Source organism: Oncorhynchus gorbuscha, linkage group LG11 (genome assembly GCF_021184085.1).
Source record: "Oncorhynchus gorbuscha isolate QuinsamMale2020 ecotype Even-year linkage group LG11, OgorEven_v1.0, whole genome shotgun sequence".
In the NCBI taxonomy this organism is placed as follows: domain Eukaryota; kingdom Metazoa; phylum Chordata; class Actinopteri; order Salmoniformes; family Salmonidae; genus Oncorhynchus; species Oncorhynchus gorbuscha.
The window spans coordinates 38,616,615-38,638,509 of NC_060183.1; the positions used below are offsets into that span (position 1 = coordinate 38,616,615).

At 44.1% G+C, this 21,895-nt stretch overlaps 1 protein-coding gene across 4 annotated transcripts in view; it reads right to left on the reverse strand.

Moving 5' to 3' along the window:
- The window catches only part of itga1 (integrin, alpha 1), a 68,272-nt gene extending 58,848 nt beyond the window's left edge, over positions 1-9,424 (reverse strand). For 2 of the 4 annotated variants that reach the window (XM_046369556.1, XM_046369555.1), the window contains exon 1: positions 9,064-9,422. In XM_046369556.1, coding sequence (XP_046225512.1) covers positions 9,064-9,106 — 43 coding nt within the window. In that variant the 5' untranslated portion in view covers positions 9,107-9,422. Of the gene's footprint in view, positions 1-9,063 lie in introns of all 4 variants that reach the window. The other 2 variants (XM_046369554.1, XM_046369552.1) reach the window with 2 other exon arrangements.
- Between the last annotated feature and the right edge of the window lie 12,471 nt (positions 9,425-21,895).

Genomic DNA, 21,895 nt, shown 5'->3' on the forward strand with positions numbered 1-21,895 from the left:
GCATCAGACGGGTTTGGCATGGCAAGGATTTCTCTGACTTTGTCTGGGTCTGGCTTCAGGCCTTTGGCCGAGAGAATGTGGCCATGGAAGTGGATGTCTTTCACCTTGAACTGCAGCTTCTTCAGGCCAAGGTGCAGCTTAACTGATCGGCAGCGCTCCATCAGTGCCAGGAGCTTCACGTTGTGGTCGCGTTCTGCTTTTTCGTCTATGTCACCACAGCCTACAGTTAGGACATCATCAGCGATGGGTTCAATGCCCTTGAGCCCAGCCAGTAACTCGTGCTGCTTGAGAGCTTGAGCCAGCGTTTCAGACCCCAGGAGGTCCAGAAGGTAGTCATGAAGCTGCTTTCTTCGTCCAGCTTGCATTGAAGGAATGCATCTTGGGCATCCACCAAGGTGAAAATCCTGGCCATAGGAAGCTTGTAGAGGACATCCTCCAGTGTTGGCATGATGTCGTGCGAGTGTTTCAGTGCTTGGTTCAGATGCTTGGTTCAGATGCTTGGTTCATTTCTTGGTTCATCTTCTCATATTCTCTGGCTTTTTAACTTTGACCATATTGCTGATCCAGTCAGTTGGTTCAGTCATAGATGTCATGTCGCCATCGGCCTCATACTTGTCCAGCTGGGCCTTCAAGGCCACTTTCATTTCAATGGGCACATTGCGAGGAGCACACTAGACTGGAGTGATGCTCTCATCCACTTCAAAGTGCACCTCCACAGGTACTGATTCAACGGGCCCGTTGAATACATTGTCATAACTGCTGAGTAGCTGTTCTTTGGACAGGGGTCCATGCTGGACATGCTCCACGATGTGCAGGTCATTTGACACGGTGAACTGCATCAGTCCCAGGTATTCGCATGTAGAGTCTGAGAGGAGAGGATGTTGACTGGTTTTCACAATCTCAAACTCCAGCTTGTGTTTGTGTCCCCAAATAACACATTCGGTCTCAAAGATACCCATAGAGCTCATTAGTTCTCCTGAGTCCAGCTTTAGTCTAGTGTCTCTGGGCAAAAGATTTGTCTTTGTAGCTCATTACATTGCACGTAGCACCAGAATCCAGTTGACATTGTTGCATCTTGTGTAATCGTAGTGTCACACACCATTTCTTCCCTCGAGTGGACAGCCCCAATGGATTCGTGCATGTAAATGTCACTTTCACTGAGTGACTTCATCAACACAGTGAATCTTGCCTTCACTCCCTCTTATTTTGCTTTTGAGGCACACTTTTGCAAAGTGATTATTGGTTCCACAAGCTCTGCATGGTTTTTCCATAGGCAGGGCAGTGCTCTTTGCCTCGTGCGTGTGCATTTCCAAAGTATTTGCATGATATGGGGTGGTCTGTGTCCACCGTTTGATTTGTTTGTCTGAATGTCTGCCTGGCAACAGCGTGAACAGTATCAACGTTGGTGTCTGGGGTTTCGATTTCCATTGCTCTCATTCTCATGTCAGTGACTTCAGCAGTGCGGCACACTTCAATGGCAGTTACTAATGTTAAGCCTCTCACTCTTAGTAGATGCCGGCGCGCGTCCTCATTTGAAATTCCCAGGAATATTTGTCACGAATCAGTTCATCTTTCAATCCCTCATATTCACAAGTAGCGTATCTTTCTCTCAAACGGGTTACACAGTTGTGTACTGACTCACCCTCTTCCTGTTTGCAGCGTCCAGAAACAAACTGCTCGTAAATGACGTTCCTGGCGGGTTTGAAGTAATTCTCCAATGCATCCGGTGTGGCCTTTGCATCACCCTGTTGTTGTGCTGTGACGGTGAGATTGTGCCGGTACATAGCCCTGCATTCGCTGCCCATTAAGCTCCTCAGAGTTGCCGCTTGGACCTCGTTGGGTTTCTCATGTAGACCGGTCGCCAGCGCATAGTCCTCGAATTCATCCCTGAAGTTGTCCCAATTAGTATTCCAGTCCCCTGTGAGAACCATGGGATTGGGTGGCGGAATGTTCGCTGCCACAGCGATGGAATAGGAGATCTCTTTGCCTTCAGCCATCGAGGTAGGTGGTGATGTTAGCTAGCCAGCTAACAACGAGTTGATCAGTGGTTTGACTAACGTTAACAGTAAGAAACGGCGTGTGTTCACATATGGAACGTAACTGCGCCTATACTGTAACTTAACTACTGTAATATTTGTGTTGTGGAGAAATGACCAGGCAGGAGACGGGAGTACAATTAGTTTAGTTTAGTCAAAACCTCTCGTGCTCTACAGCCCCCGGCACAATAGTGTGCATGTGCATTTCCTATTAGGTGTAGTAATGTAACACTGCCGTAATACATTACTGCTTAGTAACAGCACAGTAACTCATATAAACAGATGTAGATCACAGATACTACAGCTACAAAAATAACAAACGTGTGGGTTTCGAGACCCTTCTTTCTGATACCATGTTCCAGTACGATATATTGGAGAAAAGAATAAAGACAGACACAAATGTCAAGTTCAATAGCCTTCTTCAAGCATTGTATAAGTCTCTCATACGGGGTCCGGGGGGAACAGCCCAGCTAGTCGATTACAGCCCAGCTAGTCGATTAACAATTGTAGCCTAGTCTAGTAAATTGACCATGTGTGTTAGGGTGACCATCCCGTTTTTTCCCGGGACAGTTTCAGGTGTCCAAACTTTTCAGGCTACAACAAAAAGGTACATTTGTCAGCAATACGCATCAATTAATGCAGGCCTAATCATTGGCAATCGCTGTCAGTAGGCATAGTTTTTGGTGTTTTGTAACAGATGTCTATTTCCATTAATCAAATGGCGCAGGAACATGGACAGGTAGCCTACTTTTTTAAAGGGATTTGTTTGACAATCAAATAAAAATATCATGACTGGTGTTCACGCCACATTAAAAGGTAATAATTGTTCACAGTTTAAATTACGTCTTTATTATTAGGCCCATAAAAAAAAGTATGTGCAAAGCGCTTGCTTTCAACATAGAGTCCACCCTCCCCCATGAATGTCATGGTGTAATGCGTGTGTGTGCGTGTGTGTGTGTGTTTTCAAGTGTTCAGAGTAAGTTGACTTGTTCCAGTCCCACACACCTCTGATTGAAGCCAGATGAGCTCTCCTCCAGGTCCTAAACCAAACACCTGCACTCCCATCGCTGTTAGCGTTAGGTTTAAATGCTGCCACCGCAGTAACCAGATGTGGGCCCCTGAGCCATGCTGGAACAGCTCTCCTAGTACAACATGAGATTTGTCAGTATGGTCCCAACCAGTATGCTCCTGCCCAGCCCCTCTCATTCATAAACAATCAGGCAGCTCACAGAGGGGTACAAGGCTATAGACGAGACCAATACTCAGGAAGAGTAGCTAGGACAGTAAACATTAAACAAAGCTCCTCACACGGTTATTATTCCAAGAAGGGGAGGTGTCAAATAAAAAATACAAATAAAGGTTATTTGTCACACGCTTTGTAAACAACAGGTGTAGACTAAGAGTGAAATGCTTTCTTACAGAGAGAAAGAAAATAGAGAAATAATAGAAAAGTAAAACCTGTAAAAATAAATGTAATAATAAATGCAGAATGAGTGACGATAACTTGGCTATGGACATGGGGTACCAGTACCGAGTCGATGTGAGGGCATGTATGGAAGACGTTTTCCCACTACTATAGCTGTGGATATGGCTGTGTTCCATCTGGACTATAGCAGTCTAGGGTCAGTTTCATTAGAGCATGGAATGGAAAAAGTTTTGCAGCAGAATGAGCATTTCTAGCTCTCCCCAGGCTGTAATGCAAGGACTGAGGCTGCCTGGGTGTGTAGTAGGTGGTCAGTGGGGATGGGACCCAGAGGTTACAGGGAAACTCTTGGTCCGTGTCCCTGTCCCAAATGGCACTCTATTCTCTATATAGTGTACTACTTTTGACCAGGGCCCATGGGGAATAGGGTGCCATTTGGGACTCAGCCTTGGTGTGATGTGATAGCTGCTAATGTGAGCCTCTATCTCCAGGTGCATATCTAACTCAATTCTCTAATGATGGTCACGGGCCTGCATCACATGTGAGCGTAGGAATCTGAGAGTCAGAGTTGGCTTTACAGAAACAGAGGAGTGTTTCAGGGTTTCAGACCCAGTTCCAGTTTGTGTCCCAAATGGCACCCTCTTCCCTATATAGTGCACTACATTTGACCAAGGGCTCTGGTCAAAAGTAGGGCACAATGTAAGGAACATATACAGTAGGTGCCAGGGAGGCAGGCCCAGTCTCCAATATGTTGTTGGTACTTTCCTCCCTTTTTGCACTACAAGAACATGACCTGAGAAGTTAATTCAGTACTGCTGGATTTTTAACTGAGTGCTCAGTCACTGAGGGACTTCCCAATACCAGTAACAGGCATATCCATTTCCAAAAACGTTCAATAATTGGTCTTCACTGGCAGTGTCAGAAACCCCACACCTGGTTGCATGACATGAGGTCTGGCTGTGGACTAACACCACCACACAGGAACTGAATTTAATTCACTGTGTGTTCCCAATTTTTCCCAGTTATCATACACAGTAAACGGTTTGTACTCGAAAATACAAGCCATCAACATTTTGGCTAAAAAATTAAAAAATTAAGTGTATTATATCAATATTCTTCCCTAAGACATAATAATAGTTAATAAGAACCAGGACCGTTCTAGAGGCTACACTCATGCAGGTTCACTGTTTCTCACAGTCAGTTGCACCACTGACTCAACTGCTCAATTAGGCACCACACTATTTACAATGAGAGTTTTCATCTATATTCTTTGTAGCTGTCTATTTACCACCACAAACCGATACTGGCACTAAGACCACACTCAATGAGCAAACAGGAAAACGCTCATACAGAGGCAGCGGTCCTAGTGGCCGGGGACTTTAATGCAGGGAAACCTAAATCCGTTTTACCTCATTTCTACCAGCATGTTAAATGTGCAACCAGATGGGAAAAAACTCTAGTCCACCTTTAGTCCACACACAAAGACACGTACAAAGCCCTCCCTCACCCTCCATTTGGCAAATCTGACCATAATTCTATCCTCCTGATTCCTGCTTACAAGCAAAAACTAATGCAGGAAGCACCAGTGACTGGGTCAATAAAAAAGTGGTTAAATGAAATATGTTCCGGGATTTTTCCGATAGCATTGAGGGGTACACCACATCAGTCACTAGCTTCATCAATAATTACATCAATGACGTTGTCCTCATAGTGACTGTATGTATATGCCCAAACCAGAAGCCATGGATTACAGGCAACATCCGCACTGAGCTAAAGGGTACAGCTGTCGATTTCAAGGAGTGGCAGCTGTACCGGCACGTGAACTGTGGCAGGTCTTGCAACTATTACAGACTACAGAGGGAAACACAGCTGCGAGCTGCCCATTGACACGAGCCTACCAGATTAACTAAATTACTTCTATGCTTGCTTCGAGGCAAGTAACACTGAAACATGCATAAGAGCATCAGCTGTTCCGGACGACTGTGTGATCACACTCTACGTAGCCGATGTGAGTAAGACTTTCAAGCAGGTCAACATTCACAAGACCTCAGGGCCAGACGGATTACCAGGATGTGTCCTCCGAGCATGTTCTGACCAACTGGCAAGTGTCTTCAGTGACATTTTCAACCTCGCCCTGTCCGAGTCTGTAATACCAACATGTTTCAAGCTGACCACCATAGTCCCTGTGCCAAAAGAACACTAAGGTCACCTGCATAAATGACTACCGACCTGTAGCACTCACGTCTGTTGCCATGAAGGGCTTTGAAAGGCTGGTCATAGCTCACATCAACACCATTATCCCAGAAACCCCAGACCCACTCCAATTTGCATACCGGCCCAACAGATCCACAGATGATGCAATCTCTGTTGCACTCCACACTGGCCTTTCACACCTGGACAAAAGGAACACATATGTGAGAATGCTATTCATTGACTACAGCTCAGCGTTCAACACCATAGTTCCCGCAAAACTCATCCACTAAGCTAAGGACCCTGGGAATAAACACCTCCCTGTGCAACTGGATACTGGACTTCCTGACGGGCAGCCCCCGGGTAGTAAAGGGAGGTAACGACACAACGGCCAAGTGGATCCTCAACACGTGGGTCCCTCAGGGGTGTGTGCTCAGTCCCCACCTGTACTCTCTGTTCACTCATGACTGCATGGCCAGGCACGACTCCAACACCATCATTAAGTTTGCCGATGACACAACAGTGGTAGACCTGATCACTGACAACAATGAGACAGCCTATAGGGAGGAGGTCAGAGACCTGGTCGTGTGGTGCCAGGACAATAACCTCTCCCTCAATGTGATCAAGACAAAGGAGATGATTGTGGACTACAGGAAAAGGAGAACATGAGCACGCCCCCATTCTCATCGATGGGGCTGTAGTGGAGCAGGTTGAGAGCTTCAAGTTCCTTGGTGCCCACATCACCAACAAACTGTCACACCAAGACAGTTGTGAAGAGGGCACGACAAAACGTATTCCCCCCCAGGAGACTGAAAAGATTTGGCATGGGTCCTCAGATCCTCAAAAGGTTATACAGCTTCACCATAGGAGCATTCTGACTGGTTGCATCACTGCCTAGTATGGCAACTGCTTGGCCTCTGACCGCAAGGCACTGCAGAGGGTATTGCGTACGGCCCAGTGCATCACTGGGTCCAAGCTCCCTGCCACCCAGGACCTCTATACCAGGCAGTGTCAGAGGAAGGCCCTAAAAATTGTCAAAGAATCCTGCCACCCGAGTCATAGACTGTTCTCTCTGCTACCACACGGCAAGCGGTACCTGAGCGCCATGTCTAGGTCCAAGAGGCTTCTAAACAGCTTCTACCCCCAAGCCATAAGACTCCTGAACATCTATTAAAAAGGCGATCCAGACTATCTGCATTGCCCCCAACTCTTTTTTACGCTGCTGCTACTCTCTGTTTATTATGTATGCATAGTCAATTTAATAACTCTACCTACATGTACATTGTCATGACGTTGGCCTGGGGGTAGGTTTATGACCGTCATAAATACCTCTTCCCCCCTTTTTCCTCTCTTTACCCTACTGATGTTACATTTGCAAAACCCTTGGTTAACATAGAGATTCTGGGAACATCAGAAGGTGGGGGGAAATTAACTATATTCTGGTAATCCGACCAATTGAACATATGCGGTGGTACTTAATGAATATGATGTTAGTTCGGTTGTCATCTGAGACATTCTCATCAATGATAAGAGGACATAAACTCTACAGTGGAAAGTCTACACATCAGAGTTATCAGATTCACATGGAATTGTTGTTCAATTTAAATGTTTGAATATTAAATTATTCGTGATGGGATGAAATGTGATTTTAGCTTCTAAAATGTGAGATTTGGGTTTTCATAAGGTAGGGCTCTACTCAATCAGTGACCCGCCCCTGTGAAGGGACATGGGTTATAAAACTTTTCAAACACGCCCTCCTCTCCTTTACAATATAAAGCCTTGACGACAATGTAACCTGCTGTTGTGAGGACGACGGTCCAATGTCAGAATGATTCAGATAATAACTACAGAACGAAGCCATCATCAGCGTGAGCTTTGGTTGCGAATGGTATGAACTTTGAACTCTTATTCACTACAGAAGTGATACCTCCTAGCCGTTGAGTTAGCAACAGCAGCTGCAAACGTAGGTTAGAAAGGAACAGACAGAGTATCCCATCTATCACACAACGATGTTACTACAACGTATCCAATTGACCACCAGAGACATTCTTCAAAGGACAAAGGATCCGGTTTGGCAACATGGCCATCTACCACCAACCTACTGAAGCGCAGCTCAGAGTAAATATTTATTGCATTTTCCTTTTCCAAATGGGTGGTAATTTAGAATGCATAAGATACTGTATTTATGATAGCACAGCTTCACCCTTTGTCCCTCAGTCTTCCCGCTCTTTCACTCAAACCCAGCCCCTTTTCTTTTGTGTAACAAGCTGTCATATCTGTTCCGCCGAAAGGGACGTTTTCCTTTAGGACGTAATCAAGTTATGATTTAATTATGTGTATGTGTAATTCTGTGTGATTAGTTAGGTATTTAGTAAATATATAATTAACCCCAATTTTGTATTGCTGATTCAACTTGTTCGCCAGGGTTCGTGCAGATAACCAAGAATTTACAACTTTCAGATGAGACTGAAGTAAGGTGACGATTGATATTGACTGCTATTGATGTCAAATATTACTAGGTCTTTAAGAGTTTATTCGGAAGATGACAGCTCTATAAATATTATTTCGTGGTGCTCCGACTCTCTAGTTAATTATATTTACATGATTAGCTCAATCAGGTAATATTAATTACGGAGAAATTATTTTATAGCATAGCATGTCATATCACTTAATCCGGCATAGCCAAAGACACGACAACATATTACCTCAATTACCAAGACTAACCGGTGCCCCTTCACTTTAATGCTGCTCTTGAATTTTTTATTATTTTATTTCAGATTTTTTTGTAGCTATTTGTTCTTAAAACTGCATTGTTGGTTAATGGCTTGTATGGAAGCATTTCGCTGTAAGGTCACCACACCAGATGTATTCGGCGCATGTGACAAATACAATTTGATTTGACTTGATCTGATCATCACTCATGATGACTTAACTTCTGTGTCCAGATTTACAGGTGGCGTTGTTCTCTCTTAAAATGTCCCAAACAGAGCTGAAAGAATTAGGGTCTAATTGCAGTGGATTTCCATAGTTAGACATGGGAAGGAATTGCATATGGGTACATAACTGTACGTGTCCCGCTATCATATTCACCAGAGAAACATTTATACCGGCCGAAAAGGACCATTTCAAAACCGTTAGATTCTGAGGTCTATTCTAATAAACCATGGCAGTGCACGTGATGAACTTGCTTAACCTTCAGGTTAAAAAGGGATCAATCCAATCCAAAAGTCACTTACAACTAATGGATGCTTTAATGGGTCACGATTACTCATAAATAATATAGAACACCCCTAATGATTTGTGCCCGTCGGATGCGCACAATAGAACCTAGACCCAGTTAGGTAAACTATGCGCGCACGGCACGATGGACTGTTCGCTTGTAATAACATGCATATTCGAGTAAAGCTCACTTACCGAGTGCTGTCGTTAATTTAATATACTGCATTCGCCCTAGCATCTTGGTATCATCGGTCTCCAGGGCGGCAGGAGCAGTATTCTTCGACCCTTCCCGTCTGACGCACAATATTCAACTAAAGACAGATCTCTCTAGAGGCGCGAGGGGTGACTGAACTACTCTGAGAATTCGCCTGACATTTCCTGTATTCTAGCATATGCGTTTGAAGTCCAAGAGGAACCTTGTAGGTGCCACTAAACCTAAACTTATTCCGTTTAAAAAAATAAGTGTTATTCTTCTGTTCAGTGGCACGTCACCGCTCCATATCCTCTGCTGCTGCGTAGGCTACTGCGTGGAGTGGACCGGGCAGGGAGAACAAGTTTGTGGGAGTTGGCTTGCCAAGCCAACCCATGGGAAAATCTTATCCTGCAAAAAACCAATGACAGCGAGGTCTGACTCTGTATATAAGAGTAGTTACTTTGGAATGGGGAATCACCACCAATCCAAATCACCACCATTAGTGTTATCCATAACCAATATATAATTCTAAAGACATTCCCTTGCCAGGTCTTGTAAAGTGATGAAAAAAACAGCAGGTGATTCCAACCTTTCTATAAACTTTTCCTGAAATGTCATGGTTAAATATACAGCATTACTAAAATGATAATGTCAAATAAAACGAATTGACAGTAAGAAAAGCAATGGAGCTCACATGATGGAACCATGTCACTCAAAATATTTTGCCAGCTATAATCACCCTTCAGTCATGCTTTGCTTTGGTTTTGAGGAAATAGCTCTATCATTGTTGTCTAAAGAACATCACATTTACCACCACCTCATCGATAAACACAATCTGGACGAATAACCATTTCTGTACTTTCTGAGTTGTAATTACAGGATAACATTAGTTTTAGATTCAGGTGTTGGGGCGTGCTTCTGGCTTATGGAGTTATGACTAGCATGTACACAGTATGGTTGACTTTCACAACCCTACTGACAGTTAATTCACTACACCTGTTCTGGAGAAGAGAGTTAAAAAAAATATATATATAATTTGGACAAAAGCGTCTGCTAAATGTCATATATTATAATAATATATGCCATTTAGCAGACGCTTTTGTCCAAAGCAATTTACGGTCATGCGTGCACATATTTTACATGGTAGACAGGGAACAACAATCATAAAGTAGTTGTATGAGGGGTTTGGGATTAGCCTAGAACCCAAACTAATATGTTCTGTTTTGGAGTATATCAGTTTGGATTCCAGGCGAGATTGTGATGACCTTCTGCTGTTAAAATCTCATAAGTAAGAGAACATGCAGCCGCAGAAACGGTAGAAGTGGCAACCTTCAACTCACCACTGAACCATCGCCATTGTTGACATTCTTCTCGTTAGCCCTCTTTTTCCTGAACGTTTCCATTTCAAATTGAGACAGATTGAGACTGTGTTTGGATACTGGTTACATGAGATGTGTTCCTATTTACCTTGACCCGTCATTTTCCATTTGGGAGGTAATGCCTTTTAGCAGACAGCTCCTCGTCTCTGTTTCTACCATCACTCAGTGGCATGAACACTATGTGTCCATTTCAGTACCGTGTAATAAATATGTCTAGATGTTTCGTACACACAGGATGTCATTCGCTGGGGGGTCACTGCATCTGTTAGTTAACACGTTACAGATGACTGTTATTTACTGTTCGTGGATTCCGTGACTCAAACACATGCACTCAAGCATACGCACACACACACACACACACACACACACACACACACACACACACGCACGCACGCACGCACGCACGCACGCACGCACGCACGCACGCACGCACGCACACAGACAAAAGTATTTCCTGTGTCTTCAGCCCGCCAGATATCTTCCATGACTACATTTTAAGAAAGACACTGATTAGTGTTCATGTTGTCCCCTTCCCTTCCCATTGTCACTGCCTGTTGATGGCAAAATGGAGAATGTGGATCGTGGTATAGGAGGTGTACATGCTACAGGCGGCTTATCGACGATGCATATCCTGAGCAAATCCTTTGAAATGAATTGAATTATTTTGGATTGTATGACATAACAATATTGGTCATCGAATTAGCCAAAAGCCACAGAAACAATATGCTTAATATCTCTGGACAACTAGGACTCGGTTACATACAAGGAATCTGTCAAATACATAAGAATCTGGAATAAGTATATCCTGTACATTATATACACTACATGACCAAACGTATGTGGACACCTGCTCGTCAAACATCTCATTCCAAAAGTCACGGGCGTTAATATAGAGTTGGTCCCGCCTTTGCTGCTATGACAACCTCCACTCTTCGGGTTTTCCTCAAAGAATTTTGGACCACTGTTGCGGGGAATTGCTTCCATTTCAGCCGCAAGAGCGTTAGTGAGGTCAGGCATTGGTGTTGGACGATTAGGCCTGGCTCGCAGTCGGCGTTCCAATTCATCCCAAAGGTGCACAGAGCAGGCCAGTCAAGTTGTTGCACACCGATCTCGATAAACCATTTCTGTAAGGACCTCGCTTTATGCACAGGGGCATTGTCATACTAAAACAGGAAAGGGCCTTCCCCAAACTGTTGCCACAAAGTTGGTAGCACAGAATTGTCTAGAATGTCATTGTTTGCTGTAGCGTTAAGATTTCCCTTCACTGAAACTAAGGGGCCTAGCCCGAACCATGAAAAACAGGGGGTACCAGTACCGAGTCAATGTGCGGGGGTACTGGTTAGTTGAGGTTGCGCCATCCAGCTGACACTTGGCATTGCACATGGTGATCTTAGGTAGTGTGCGCCTGCATGGCCATGGAAACCCATTTCATGAAGCTTCCGACAAACAGTGTAGTTATTCCACTGCCAGTTTGGAACTCGGTAGTGAGTATCGCAACCGAGGACAGACTATTTTTTTACGTTCTACATGCTTCAGCTCTCGGCGGTCCCATTCTGTGAGCTTGTGTGGCTTACCACTTTGCGGCTGAGCCGTTGTTGCTCACCATTTAACTCACCACTTAGCACTAAACTCGGTGGTGTTTTCATATTCTCAAAATATTCATTTTGGAACCCAGAACCAAATCTCATGGATATTTGGATAAAATACCAAATACACACACCTTATCTGTATTATCTAAGTGATACAATTTGAATGTAAACTATATGAAATAATTTTCTTCATAATTGATAGTGGTGTCTTTTTCTAAACTACTTTGACTTACTGACTTGCTCCAATGCTCCTCTTTGATTATTGTTTTGGAGCTATTTATGGTTATATGTTTACAACGTTCTCTTGACATATTCACCCCCAAATTACAAATGTTCCCATCCATTCCCATGTTAGACTGTTAGAAACCAATGAACTGATTTCCAAAGAAAAGCTTTTAAGCTGTCATTTGGTGGTGAGTTAATAGCTGATTATACTAGCCTGTTACGGAAGAAGTCAATCAGAAACTCACTCATAAAACAATAAACTCATAGTTAATGTGAATAACTAACGACGGAAGAGAGATATAGATATAGAGATAGATAGAGCAGAGGAAGCTCCCTTCTCTGAATCAAATAATCTAATTAGTCATGACAAGGAAGAAGAAGAGAGAGTAAGAAGTCTGCTTTCTCAGAGTCTATTCATTCATTTAAAAAAATGATTTACTGCTTTCATGTCTCTCTCTCTGACCGTTGTTGAAAACCCTCCATCCACTCCCTTTTACAGGCGAATAGCACAGCTAGCGAAACCCTGTTCAGCTGGATGTTGAGTCACTGACCGTTTTACTACACAGGGGACATGGATGGTAAAGACTTCAAACTACGCTCTGACAACTCAGTATGAAATAAAGCAGAGAGATTCCTACTGAATGTCCTTTGAGACTATTTCCAGATCAGATTTGTTTTCACCTTTGTACTTCTCCCTATTTAGACAGTTTGTTTGAAACACACTTTTCAAACAAAAATAAACAGGAAACATCTTTTAGGGAATGAATCGCCAACATCACTCTACGAGACAAGCAATACCTACAGTATGGGAGAATACTGATAATCGACTACAGCTCAGTATTCAAGACCAGAGTGCCCTCCAAGCTCGTCACCAAGCTCGGGACCCTGGGACTGAACATCTCCCTCTGCAACTGGATCTTGAAGGGCTGACCCCAGGTGGTGAGAGTAGGCAACCACACCTCTGCCACGCTGACCCTCAACAAGGGACCCCTCCTGGGTTGTGTGCTTAGCCCCCTCTTGTACTCCCTGTTTACACATGACTGTGTTGCCATGCACGACTCCAACTACATCATCAAGTTTGCTGGTGACACTACGGTGGTAGGCCTGATCAAAAACGGCGACAAGACAGCCCACAGGGAGGAGGTCAGAGACCTGGCAGTGTGGTGCTAGGACAACAACCTCTCCCTCACCATCAGCAAGCCCAAGGAGCTGATCTTGGACTACAGGAAACGGGGGTGCACACCTCCATCCACATCAACGGGGCCGCAGTGGAGAGGGTCAATAGCTTCAGATTCCTCAGTATCCACATCACTGAGGGCTTAACATGGTCCTCTCACACCAGCACATTCCTGAAGAAGACACGGCAGAGACTCTTCTCCCTCAGGAGGCTGAAAAGATTTGACATGTACCCTCAGATCCTCACGAACTGCTGCACCATCGAGAGCATCCTGACTAGTTGTATCACCGTCTGGTATGAGAACTCCACCGCCCTTGACCGGAAGGCCCTACAGAGGGAGGTGCGGACTGCCCAGCACATCCCGGGGGGGAACATCCAAGCCATCCAGGACATACATGTCAGGCGGTGTCAGAGAAGGCCCCAAAACATTGCCAAAGGCTCCACCCTACATGCTTATGTATAAACCTACACAAGGTGCTATCTAGAACCTAAAAGGGTTATTTGGCTGTCCCTGTAGGAGGACCCTTTGAATAACCCTTTTTGGTTCAAGGTAGAAACATTTTGGCTTCAGGTAGAACCCTTTTTTACCTGGAACTAAAAAGGGTTCTCCTATGAGGACAGCCGAATAACCCTTTAGGAACCCTTTTTTCTAACCACTCCAGTACCACTGCACATTGAATAAGGTACTGGCACTGACCTGTATATACTAAAACATTTTCATGTTTCTTTTACCTATATCGTACTTCCAGAGTTTTTTTTCTATTATTATTGTTATTTTCTATTATTATTATTGTCACTGCATTGTTGGGAAAGAGCACACAAGGTAAGAATTTGAATGTGCTGTTTTACACCTGTTGTATCCTGTGCACGTGGCGAATAAACTTTGAAACTTGAATCTTTCTGGGTTTGATGAGACACAACATCCTGGCCACTTAGGACAATGTAACTCTGGTTCCCCCATGTACCTTCCTGAGGCCCCTGGATGCCCTATCTTCCCCTCTGTCCTAATGGCCATGCCTAGGCCATCAGGGTGCCCTGGCCTTTTGGCTCTGTCAACAATGGCTCAAAGCTGGAGGTTACGGCAAGGTCATAACCTCTCTCCCATGGTCCAGTTACTTTGGGTGTTGTGAAACATATTTTCTCTGCGATCCGTTTACCGTTGACATATTCGATGGGGCTAAACTGCATTGTTGTGAAGGGAGAGTTCAAAAGTTAGAAGCCATTATGTAATGCAATGCACTACATGGTGAACTCTATGTTTTTATGAAAGATACTTCTACCGGGGCCTGCAAATATATATATATATTTTAAAACAGGTCCTGCAATAATTTGTTGTTCCCTCAGTAAGTGGCGTGAACCATTACAATTGTAATGAATGCCAAGCTACAGTGCTTTCCCCAGGTTACAGCATGCCAGCAGTGATCCTGTGAGAATATCGTCTGAGGAACTCAGAGAGTGTTTCTCTTTTCTTTTTACGACTCCCAGTCTACCACATGTGACATCCCATTCCGCACATTTCCGTCGCTCAGTGTGATTGGAGGATATCGGATTCTGCCCCTCTGCAGTTCTGAACAGGAGAAGTCCCAAGTGTGACATATGGCATGCCAGAGTGCTGTAGCGAAGTGGTCCGGGGATCAGACTTGCAAGGTCAATTCCAACAAATGTCAGGCTTCTAGGATCTACACCCCCTTCGGCGAGGCATGTCAATTATTAATGTGGACATGGGGCGGCCCTTTGTTAAGCACAGCAATAACAACAAAGCCGACAGCATCAACAACAACTGAAGGACCAGTGATGCTGCTTGCTTTCATTTTGTGACACGTTTGATTGTGCAACAACATCTCTCATGCGGGACCAGTATGGCAGTCTGAACTGTACCTTCATCGTTGAGTGACTTTCCAGTTGGACAGATTTCCTTTGACCATGGTGAGTTCAATCTACCCAGGGCTATGTGACATTACAATTGAGACACTTCAGGGGAGTCAAATCTCCTCAAGTGTCTGCAATATTGCTCTCCGGTGATGGGGAGTTGAACCATGTTGTAGAGGCTGAGTTGACCCATGCTAAATTGCCTGTAATCGGCCTGCTGTGCTCTCTTGTGGTGCTCACACTGAGATGACTTCAAACCCTCAAACACTTTCATTTCAGATTGAAGCACAAGTCAGCCTTTGACGCTTGACAGACAGCCTATAGGCTGGAGGGCAGGTTCGCCGTGGATAAAAGGTTTTCACTGTTTTTTTTCTCTCTCCACTGGTTTTCATTCACTGTCTTTTTGGTTTAGCAAGCAGGTCTAGGTTGAGTGTAAGTTTGGTTCTTTATCTTCATCTCCTGTGGGATTGGGTCGGCGGATGGCATCCAACTCAAAGGTGTATACAGCGCCACCTACTGTACTAAAGTGTGAGGCCAGTCACAGCTAACCTACAGTAAATTCTCTTCATTATTCCTGTTCCTGAAAGGGAAAAGTTGCACCACCAACTAACCCTATACCTATATACCACTATTTCATAAAATAAAAAAAGACCACCCCATTAACTCTTCTGCAGTAAAATCTTGTACACCCAGGTGCTTCTCTACAGCTGCCACACCTACACTCATTAAAATCCACTACGGCATTCCACTACTTGGACCCTATCTGCTCCTGCACCATGCCGACGGCCTGGGGGGATGAGACACCACACCTCAACACACCCTGTAACTCTTCTGACGTCAAATCTCTTATACCCAAATACTTGTCTGCAGCTGCCACCACAACATCTATTTACGTTCCATTTCTGATGTACAGTTGATCACCATTGCCATGAATGCTAAGAAGCCAACCTTACTGAAGCATAACTCACTCGTTGCCCTATCGCTCTGTGCTGACACAAATCTACTACTCACTTGGATCCTCTCAGGAACCCCCCACCCTTGACCCTTCCTCCTCCACATTCTTCACTGGACTCAGCATACGACACCTTCTGCACTACTCTGACTCTGGCCACATCAACCTGCCTCTCTCGCACACGATACTTCCGTTCCCCAACAACATGAGCATCCCTACAGTTGATACACATCCACCGAAACGACACAATCCTCTATCCCATGTCCTCCTGCACACTTCCCACAACTTGGAATCTCCCTCCTACACACTGCTGCAACATGACTATAAACATTGCACCAAACATTGCACCAGCACAGTGGATTCTGCGCAAAAGCTTAAACAGGATAACTGATACATCCTAACGACTTTGTCTGGGAGAGACTCAAAACTCAAAAGGACTGACAGTGACTCCTCTGTTTTGTGAATTAGGCTGTGTTCCAGATTTTCTAGCCTTCTCCTGAAGTGTGCTCCCTCTCATGGTTTCCCAGTGGTGGAAACTCCAGCCAATAATTACACCAATCCTTTGTGTTTACTGTAAATTCATGACAGGGGGTCAGTCATACTTCGGCAGAACTCAATACTTCAGGAGAAGCGCAGAGAATGAGGAAGCAAACTTGCTGAAAGAAACAGCATAGATGCATAAATGTCAAGCCAGTCTATAATGGTCTATGATGTTCCATGCTTGTCAATGCTGGTTGGATGCTGGTCAAGCTGATCTGACCAGCATGGTCTAGCTGGTCAAGTTAGTCTGACCAGAATGGTGTAGCTGGTTCTGCTGGCCAACTAGCATGGTCTATAGCTGGTTATGCTAGCAGAACAGCCTCCATTGTGTTTTTGCTAGTGACCAGCATTCACTGTATTTTTAACACCGGTGACCAGCATGCACTGTATTTTTAACACCGGTGACTAGCATTCACTGTATTTTTAACACCGTTGACCAGCATTCACTGTATTTTTAACACCGGTGACTAGCATTCACTGTATTTTTAACACCGGTGACCAGCATTCACTGTATTTTTTTAACACCGGTGACTAGCATTCACTGTATTTTTAACACCGGTGACCAGCATGCACTGTATTTTTAACACCGGTGACCAGCATTCATTGTATTTTTAACACCGGTGACCAGCATTCACTGTATTTTTAACACTGGTGACCAGCATTCACTGTATTTTTAACACCGGTGACCAGCATGCACTGTATTTTTAAAACCGGTGACCAGCATTCACTGTATTTTTAACACCGGTGACCAGCATTCACTGTATTTTTAACACCGGTGACCAGCATGCACTGTATTTTTAACACCGGTGACCAGCATTCACTGTATTTTTAACATCGGTGACCAGCATGCACTGTATTTTTAAAACCGGTGACCAGCATGCACTGTATTTTTAACACCGGTGACCAGCATGCACTGTATTTTTAACACCGGTGACCAGCATTCACTGTATTTTTAACACCGGTGACCAGCATGCACTGTATTTTTAAAACCGGTGACCAGCATGCACTGTATTTTTAACACCGGTGACCAGCATGCACTGTATTTTTAACACCGGTGACCAGCATGCACTGTATTTTTAACACCGGTGACCAGCATGCACTGTATTTTTAACACCGGTGACCAGCATGCACTGTATTTTTAACACCGGTGACCAGCATGCACTGTATTTAAAAAACCGGTGACCAGCATTCACTGTATTTTTAACACTGGTGACCAGCATGCACTGTCTTTTTAACACCGGTGACCAGCATGCACTGTATTTTTAAAACTGGTGACCAGCATGCACTGTATTTTTAAAACTGGTGACCAGCATGCACTGTATTTTTAAAACTGGTGACCAGCATAAGCAAACCAGCACCATGTCACATTATGCCTGCTTGAAAAGTGACATGTAAATCCTAATGGAATCCAGCCCGAGTGGAGTAACACAATCTGCATTCAAAATGACTGCCAGGGTTTGAAAGGTGGATGATCAAGACTATCTAAACCTTCTAAACTGGAACAACTATTTCAGTAATGGGTGCAATAAACCCAACTAACAGGTTGGATTAGTGTAGAAAATGTTACGTAATTTATATTTGTATAGATATATGAACTGATGAATTCATCAATCAAAGAACATGCAAACTCACAGCTATTGAAACAAACCATTCTAAAGCTCTAACTGCAATAGAGCATGCTGGGAAAAACACTTCCTGATACACATGCTGTATTGCCCTCGCTCCTGACAACGAACCCCTCAATAACTTTTTTGTCAATACTGGTCCAGCATGACCTAGCTAGCCGGTCAAACTGATCTGCAAAATCACGCTCATCCTTATCATATTCCCAGCATGCTCTATTGCAGTTTATAAAGGGGCCGAGTGATAGCCTTCGCTCCCTCTGTGTTTGAGACACATTTGCACACTCACTGTCATGGATGTAGCATTGATGGAAACTCCCACCTCCCTCCAGCCGATGCTTACACTAAAATCTGCGAGAAGGATCGAAAGTCGGGAAGCAACCTAGGTAATAGAGAATAGAACACGTGACTTCCTATGAAGTGACTGGATGCTGGCAGGTCAAGGCCCTGTAATGTAGGTTTCTCTCCCTCACTGTGTTTCTTCAAAGTGGAGTGGGAGGGGCTTCAGAAGGGTTTGGAGGCAGTGGGGGTTCTATTGTCAAGTGTTTCCTGAGCAGATCCCCCTAGGGGGTGGAGGAAAGGGAGGATCATGTAGTTCACTGTTCAGTGTTTGGCAGCAAGCTGCAAGCCGCACAGTAGCCTACCTACGCGGAACAAAAAGACCTCCCCAAGTGAGAATTAAACCCGAACAAACAGTCAATATTCTGGAGATATTCCAAGTTGTAGCGTACGTTTTCTTTTGCCTTGAGAATTTGTTCCAGTCTTGAGAATTTTTAAGAACGACATACCATTAAAGGCTTGAACGCTATGGAGAAAACCATGGTTGGGGTCAATTCCATTTAAAATTCCAGTCAATTCAGGAAGTTGCAAAGAAATTTGCTTTTGAAATGGAATTGACCACAACACTGGAGAAAATCATGCTCTAGCTAAGCATGGGAGAAGACGAAAATTATATTTTTGGGCAATTAGTATCGCCTTAACGAATGTAACACTTAACACCGATATGAAAAGTCACAATGACATAACATTCCAACAAACGCAGATTGACTAAGTGACTTCCTCTTACTGAATGGCCATGAGTAGGGATTGCATCAGTGTTATTGTTGTCTCCCCCTCCCAATTCCCCATAATGTCATTGTTATGGTACAGTCCACTCTACCGATGGGAAGTTACAGAACACCATTTCCTACCATTGTCAAGGCAAAGAGCAGATGTTGAAACGTGCCATCGCTTTCTTTCGTTCCTCGTTCTTCTCCTCTCTCTCTCTCTCTCTGTGTCTCTCTCTCTCTCTCACTCTACATCTTTCTCATTCTCTCAATTCAAGTCAATCTACTCTCCCCCACCTCCCTCTCTCTCTCATTCTCCTAGTTTTCTCCTTTGTCTAGCGTTTTTAGTGCCACGGTAGTGAAGCGATGGCAGGGCCTTATTACAGTGAGTCCATCCGGAACGTGGACTCAGAAAAAGAACAATAATGCTTCCTCGACTCTTACCATAATAGGACCACGACTGAGCCACAGCAGCAGAAAGCCATCAGGCTTCTGTTTCACTGTGCGCATCAAGTTCACACCAGCAGAACAACATTCTGCAAGATCAGCCAAGTAACTAACTCCTGCATATGGATAGATTGGGCACTAAATTCTCTCATCTCCGATCTCAGATGTTTCCTTGCACCTTTACTAGAGAATAGCCCACATTTCTATTACTGTAACAGGGAGCAAGAAACGTATTTGAGAAGTCATTGGAGAGTTCCACAGACCATAAGACCATCGCCTCACTGGGCTTTTAAAATTGAGCAATTTATTTACCTTTTAAAGATGATGGCATTTTTCTAACACCTATTAATTATATGTATGACATATCCTGTGACCTCAGTGATCTGTGTGAACTATTCAGATATTTCCTTTCTGCAGTTGGGTTCTGCTCTTCTGTTCTGGAAAATGACTCCCCTGTTTCTCAGTGTGGGGGTGTTGACTTAAAAGAGGGGTGCACTGCGTGCCCTGAGCCCTGGGCTTGGGGTGTTGGGTCTGGGGGTCCAGGTCACCCCCTCTTGCCTACTCAAGAGACAGGAAATGGCTCAAATATGAGTGTGGCTCTCTTAAAACCCCAGGGAGTGATTTAAGGCTCTTGTCAGGCTATGGAACTCTGGTTCAGCAAGCAAAAATGTGCAGTGAAAAATTGTGCTTCGCTTTTATTGAGTCATACGTACAAGCCAAGCAATCGTTTCGGAGAAGAACAACTATGACCTTGCTATTATCTCATTCAAAAATAGATTGTAAACGATCATATGTATTTTCGGAGATAGTTTGTTTTGGGGAAGAGATCTCAAACTGAAAATAGTGTAAACATTTGAAGGGAAGTCATTCATTAGGATTAGTTTAAGGGGAAATGTTGTGTCACAAACTATCCAATGTCATTTCCATGTATCCGTTACGCTGCTGTCCTGCTATTAAGTTAAGGTAATAGGAGGACAGGTTCATTGTATAGGAGGGCAGGTTCATTGTATAGGAGGACAGGTTCATTGTATAGAAGGGCAGGTTTATTGTATATGAGGACAGGTTCATTGTATATGAGGACAGGTTCATTGTATAGGAGGACAGGATCATTGTATATGAGGACAGGTTCATTGTATAGGAGGACAGGTTCATTGTGTAGGAGGACAGATTCATTGTATAGGAGGACAGGTTCATTGTATAGGAGGACAGGTTCATTGTATAGGAGGGCATTGTGAGAAGGGCAGGTTCATTGTATACGAGGACAGGTTCATTGTATAGGAGAGCAGGTTCATTGTATAGAAGGACAGGTTCATTGTATAGGAGAGCAGGTTCATTGTATAGGAGAGCAGGTTCATTGTATAGAAGGACAGGTTCATTGTATAGGAGGACAGGTTCATTGTATAGGAGGGCAGGTCCATTGTATAGGAGGACAGGTTCATTGTATAGGAGGACAGGTTCATTGTATAGGAGGACAGGTTCATTGTATAGGAGGACAGGTTCATTGTATAGGAGGGCAGGTCCATTGTATAGGAGGACAGGTTCATTGTATAGGAGGACAGGTTCATTGTATAGGAGGACAGGTTCATTGTATAGGAGGACAGGTTCATTGTATAGGAGGACAGGTTCATTGTATAGGAGAGCAGGTTCATTGTATAGGAGGACAGGTTCATTGTATAGGAGGGCAGGTTCATTGTGTAGGAGGACAGATTCATTGTATAGGAGGACATGTTCATTGTATAGGAGGACAGGTTATTTGTATAGGAGGACAGGTTCATTGTATAGGAGGGCATTGTATAGAAGGACATGTTCATTGTATAGGAGAGCAGGTTCATTGTATAGGAGGACAGGTTCATTGTATAGGAGGACAGGTTCATTGTATATGTGTTTGAAACAGTTCCATTAATTCCATTCCAGCCATTACAATGAGCCTGTCCTCCTACAGCTGCTCCCATCAGCCTCCTCTGATTAATACCAGCTGCAAATATAGA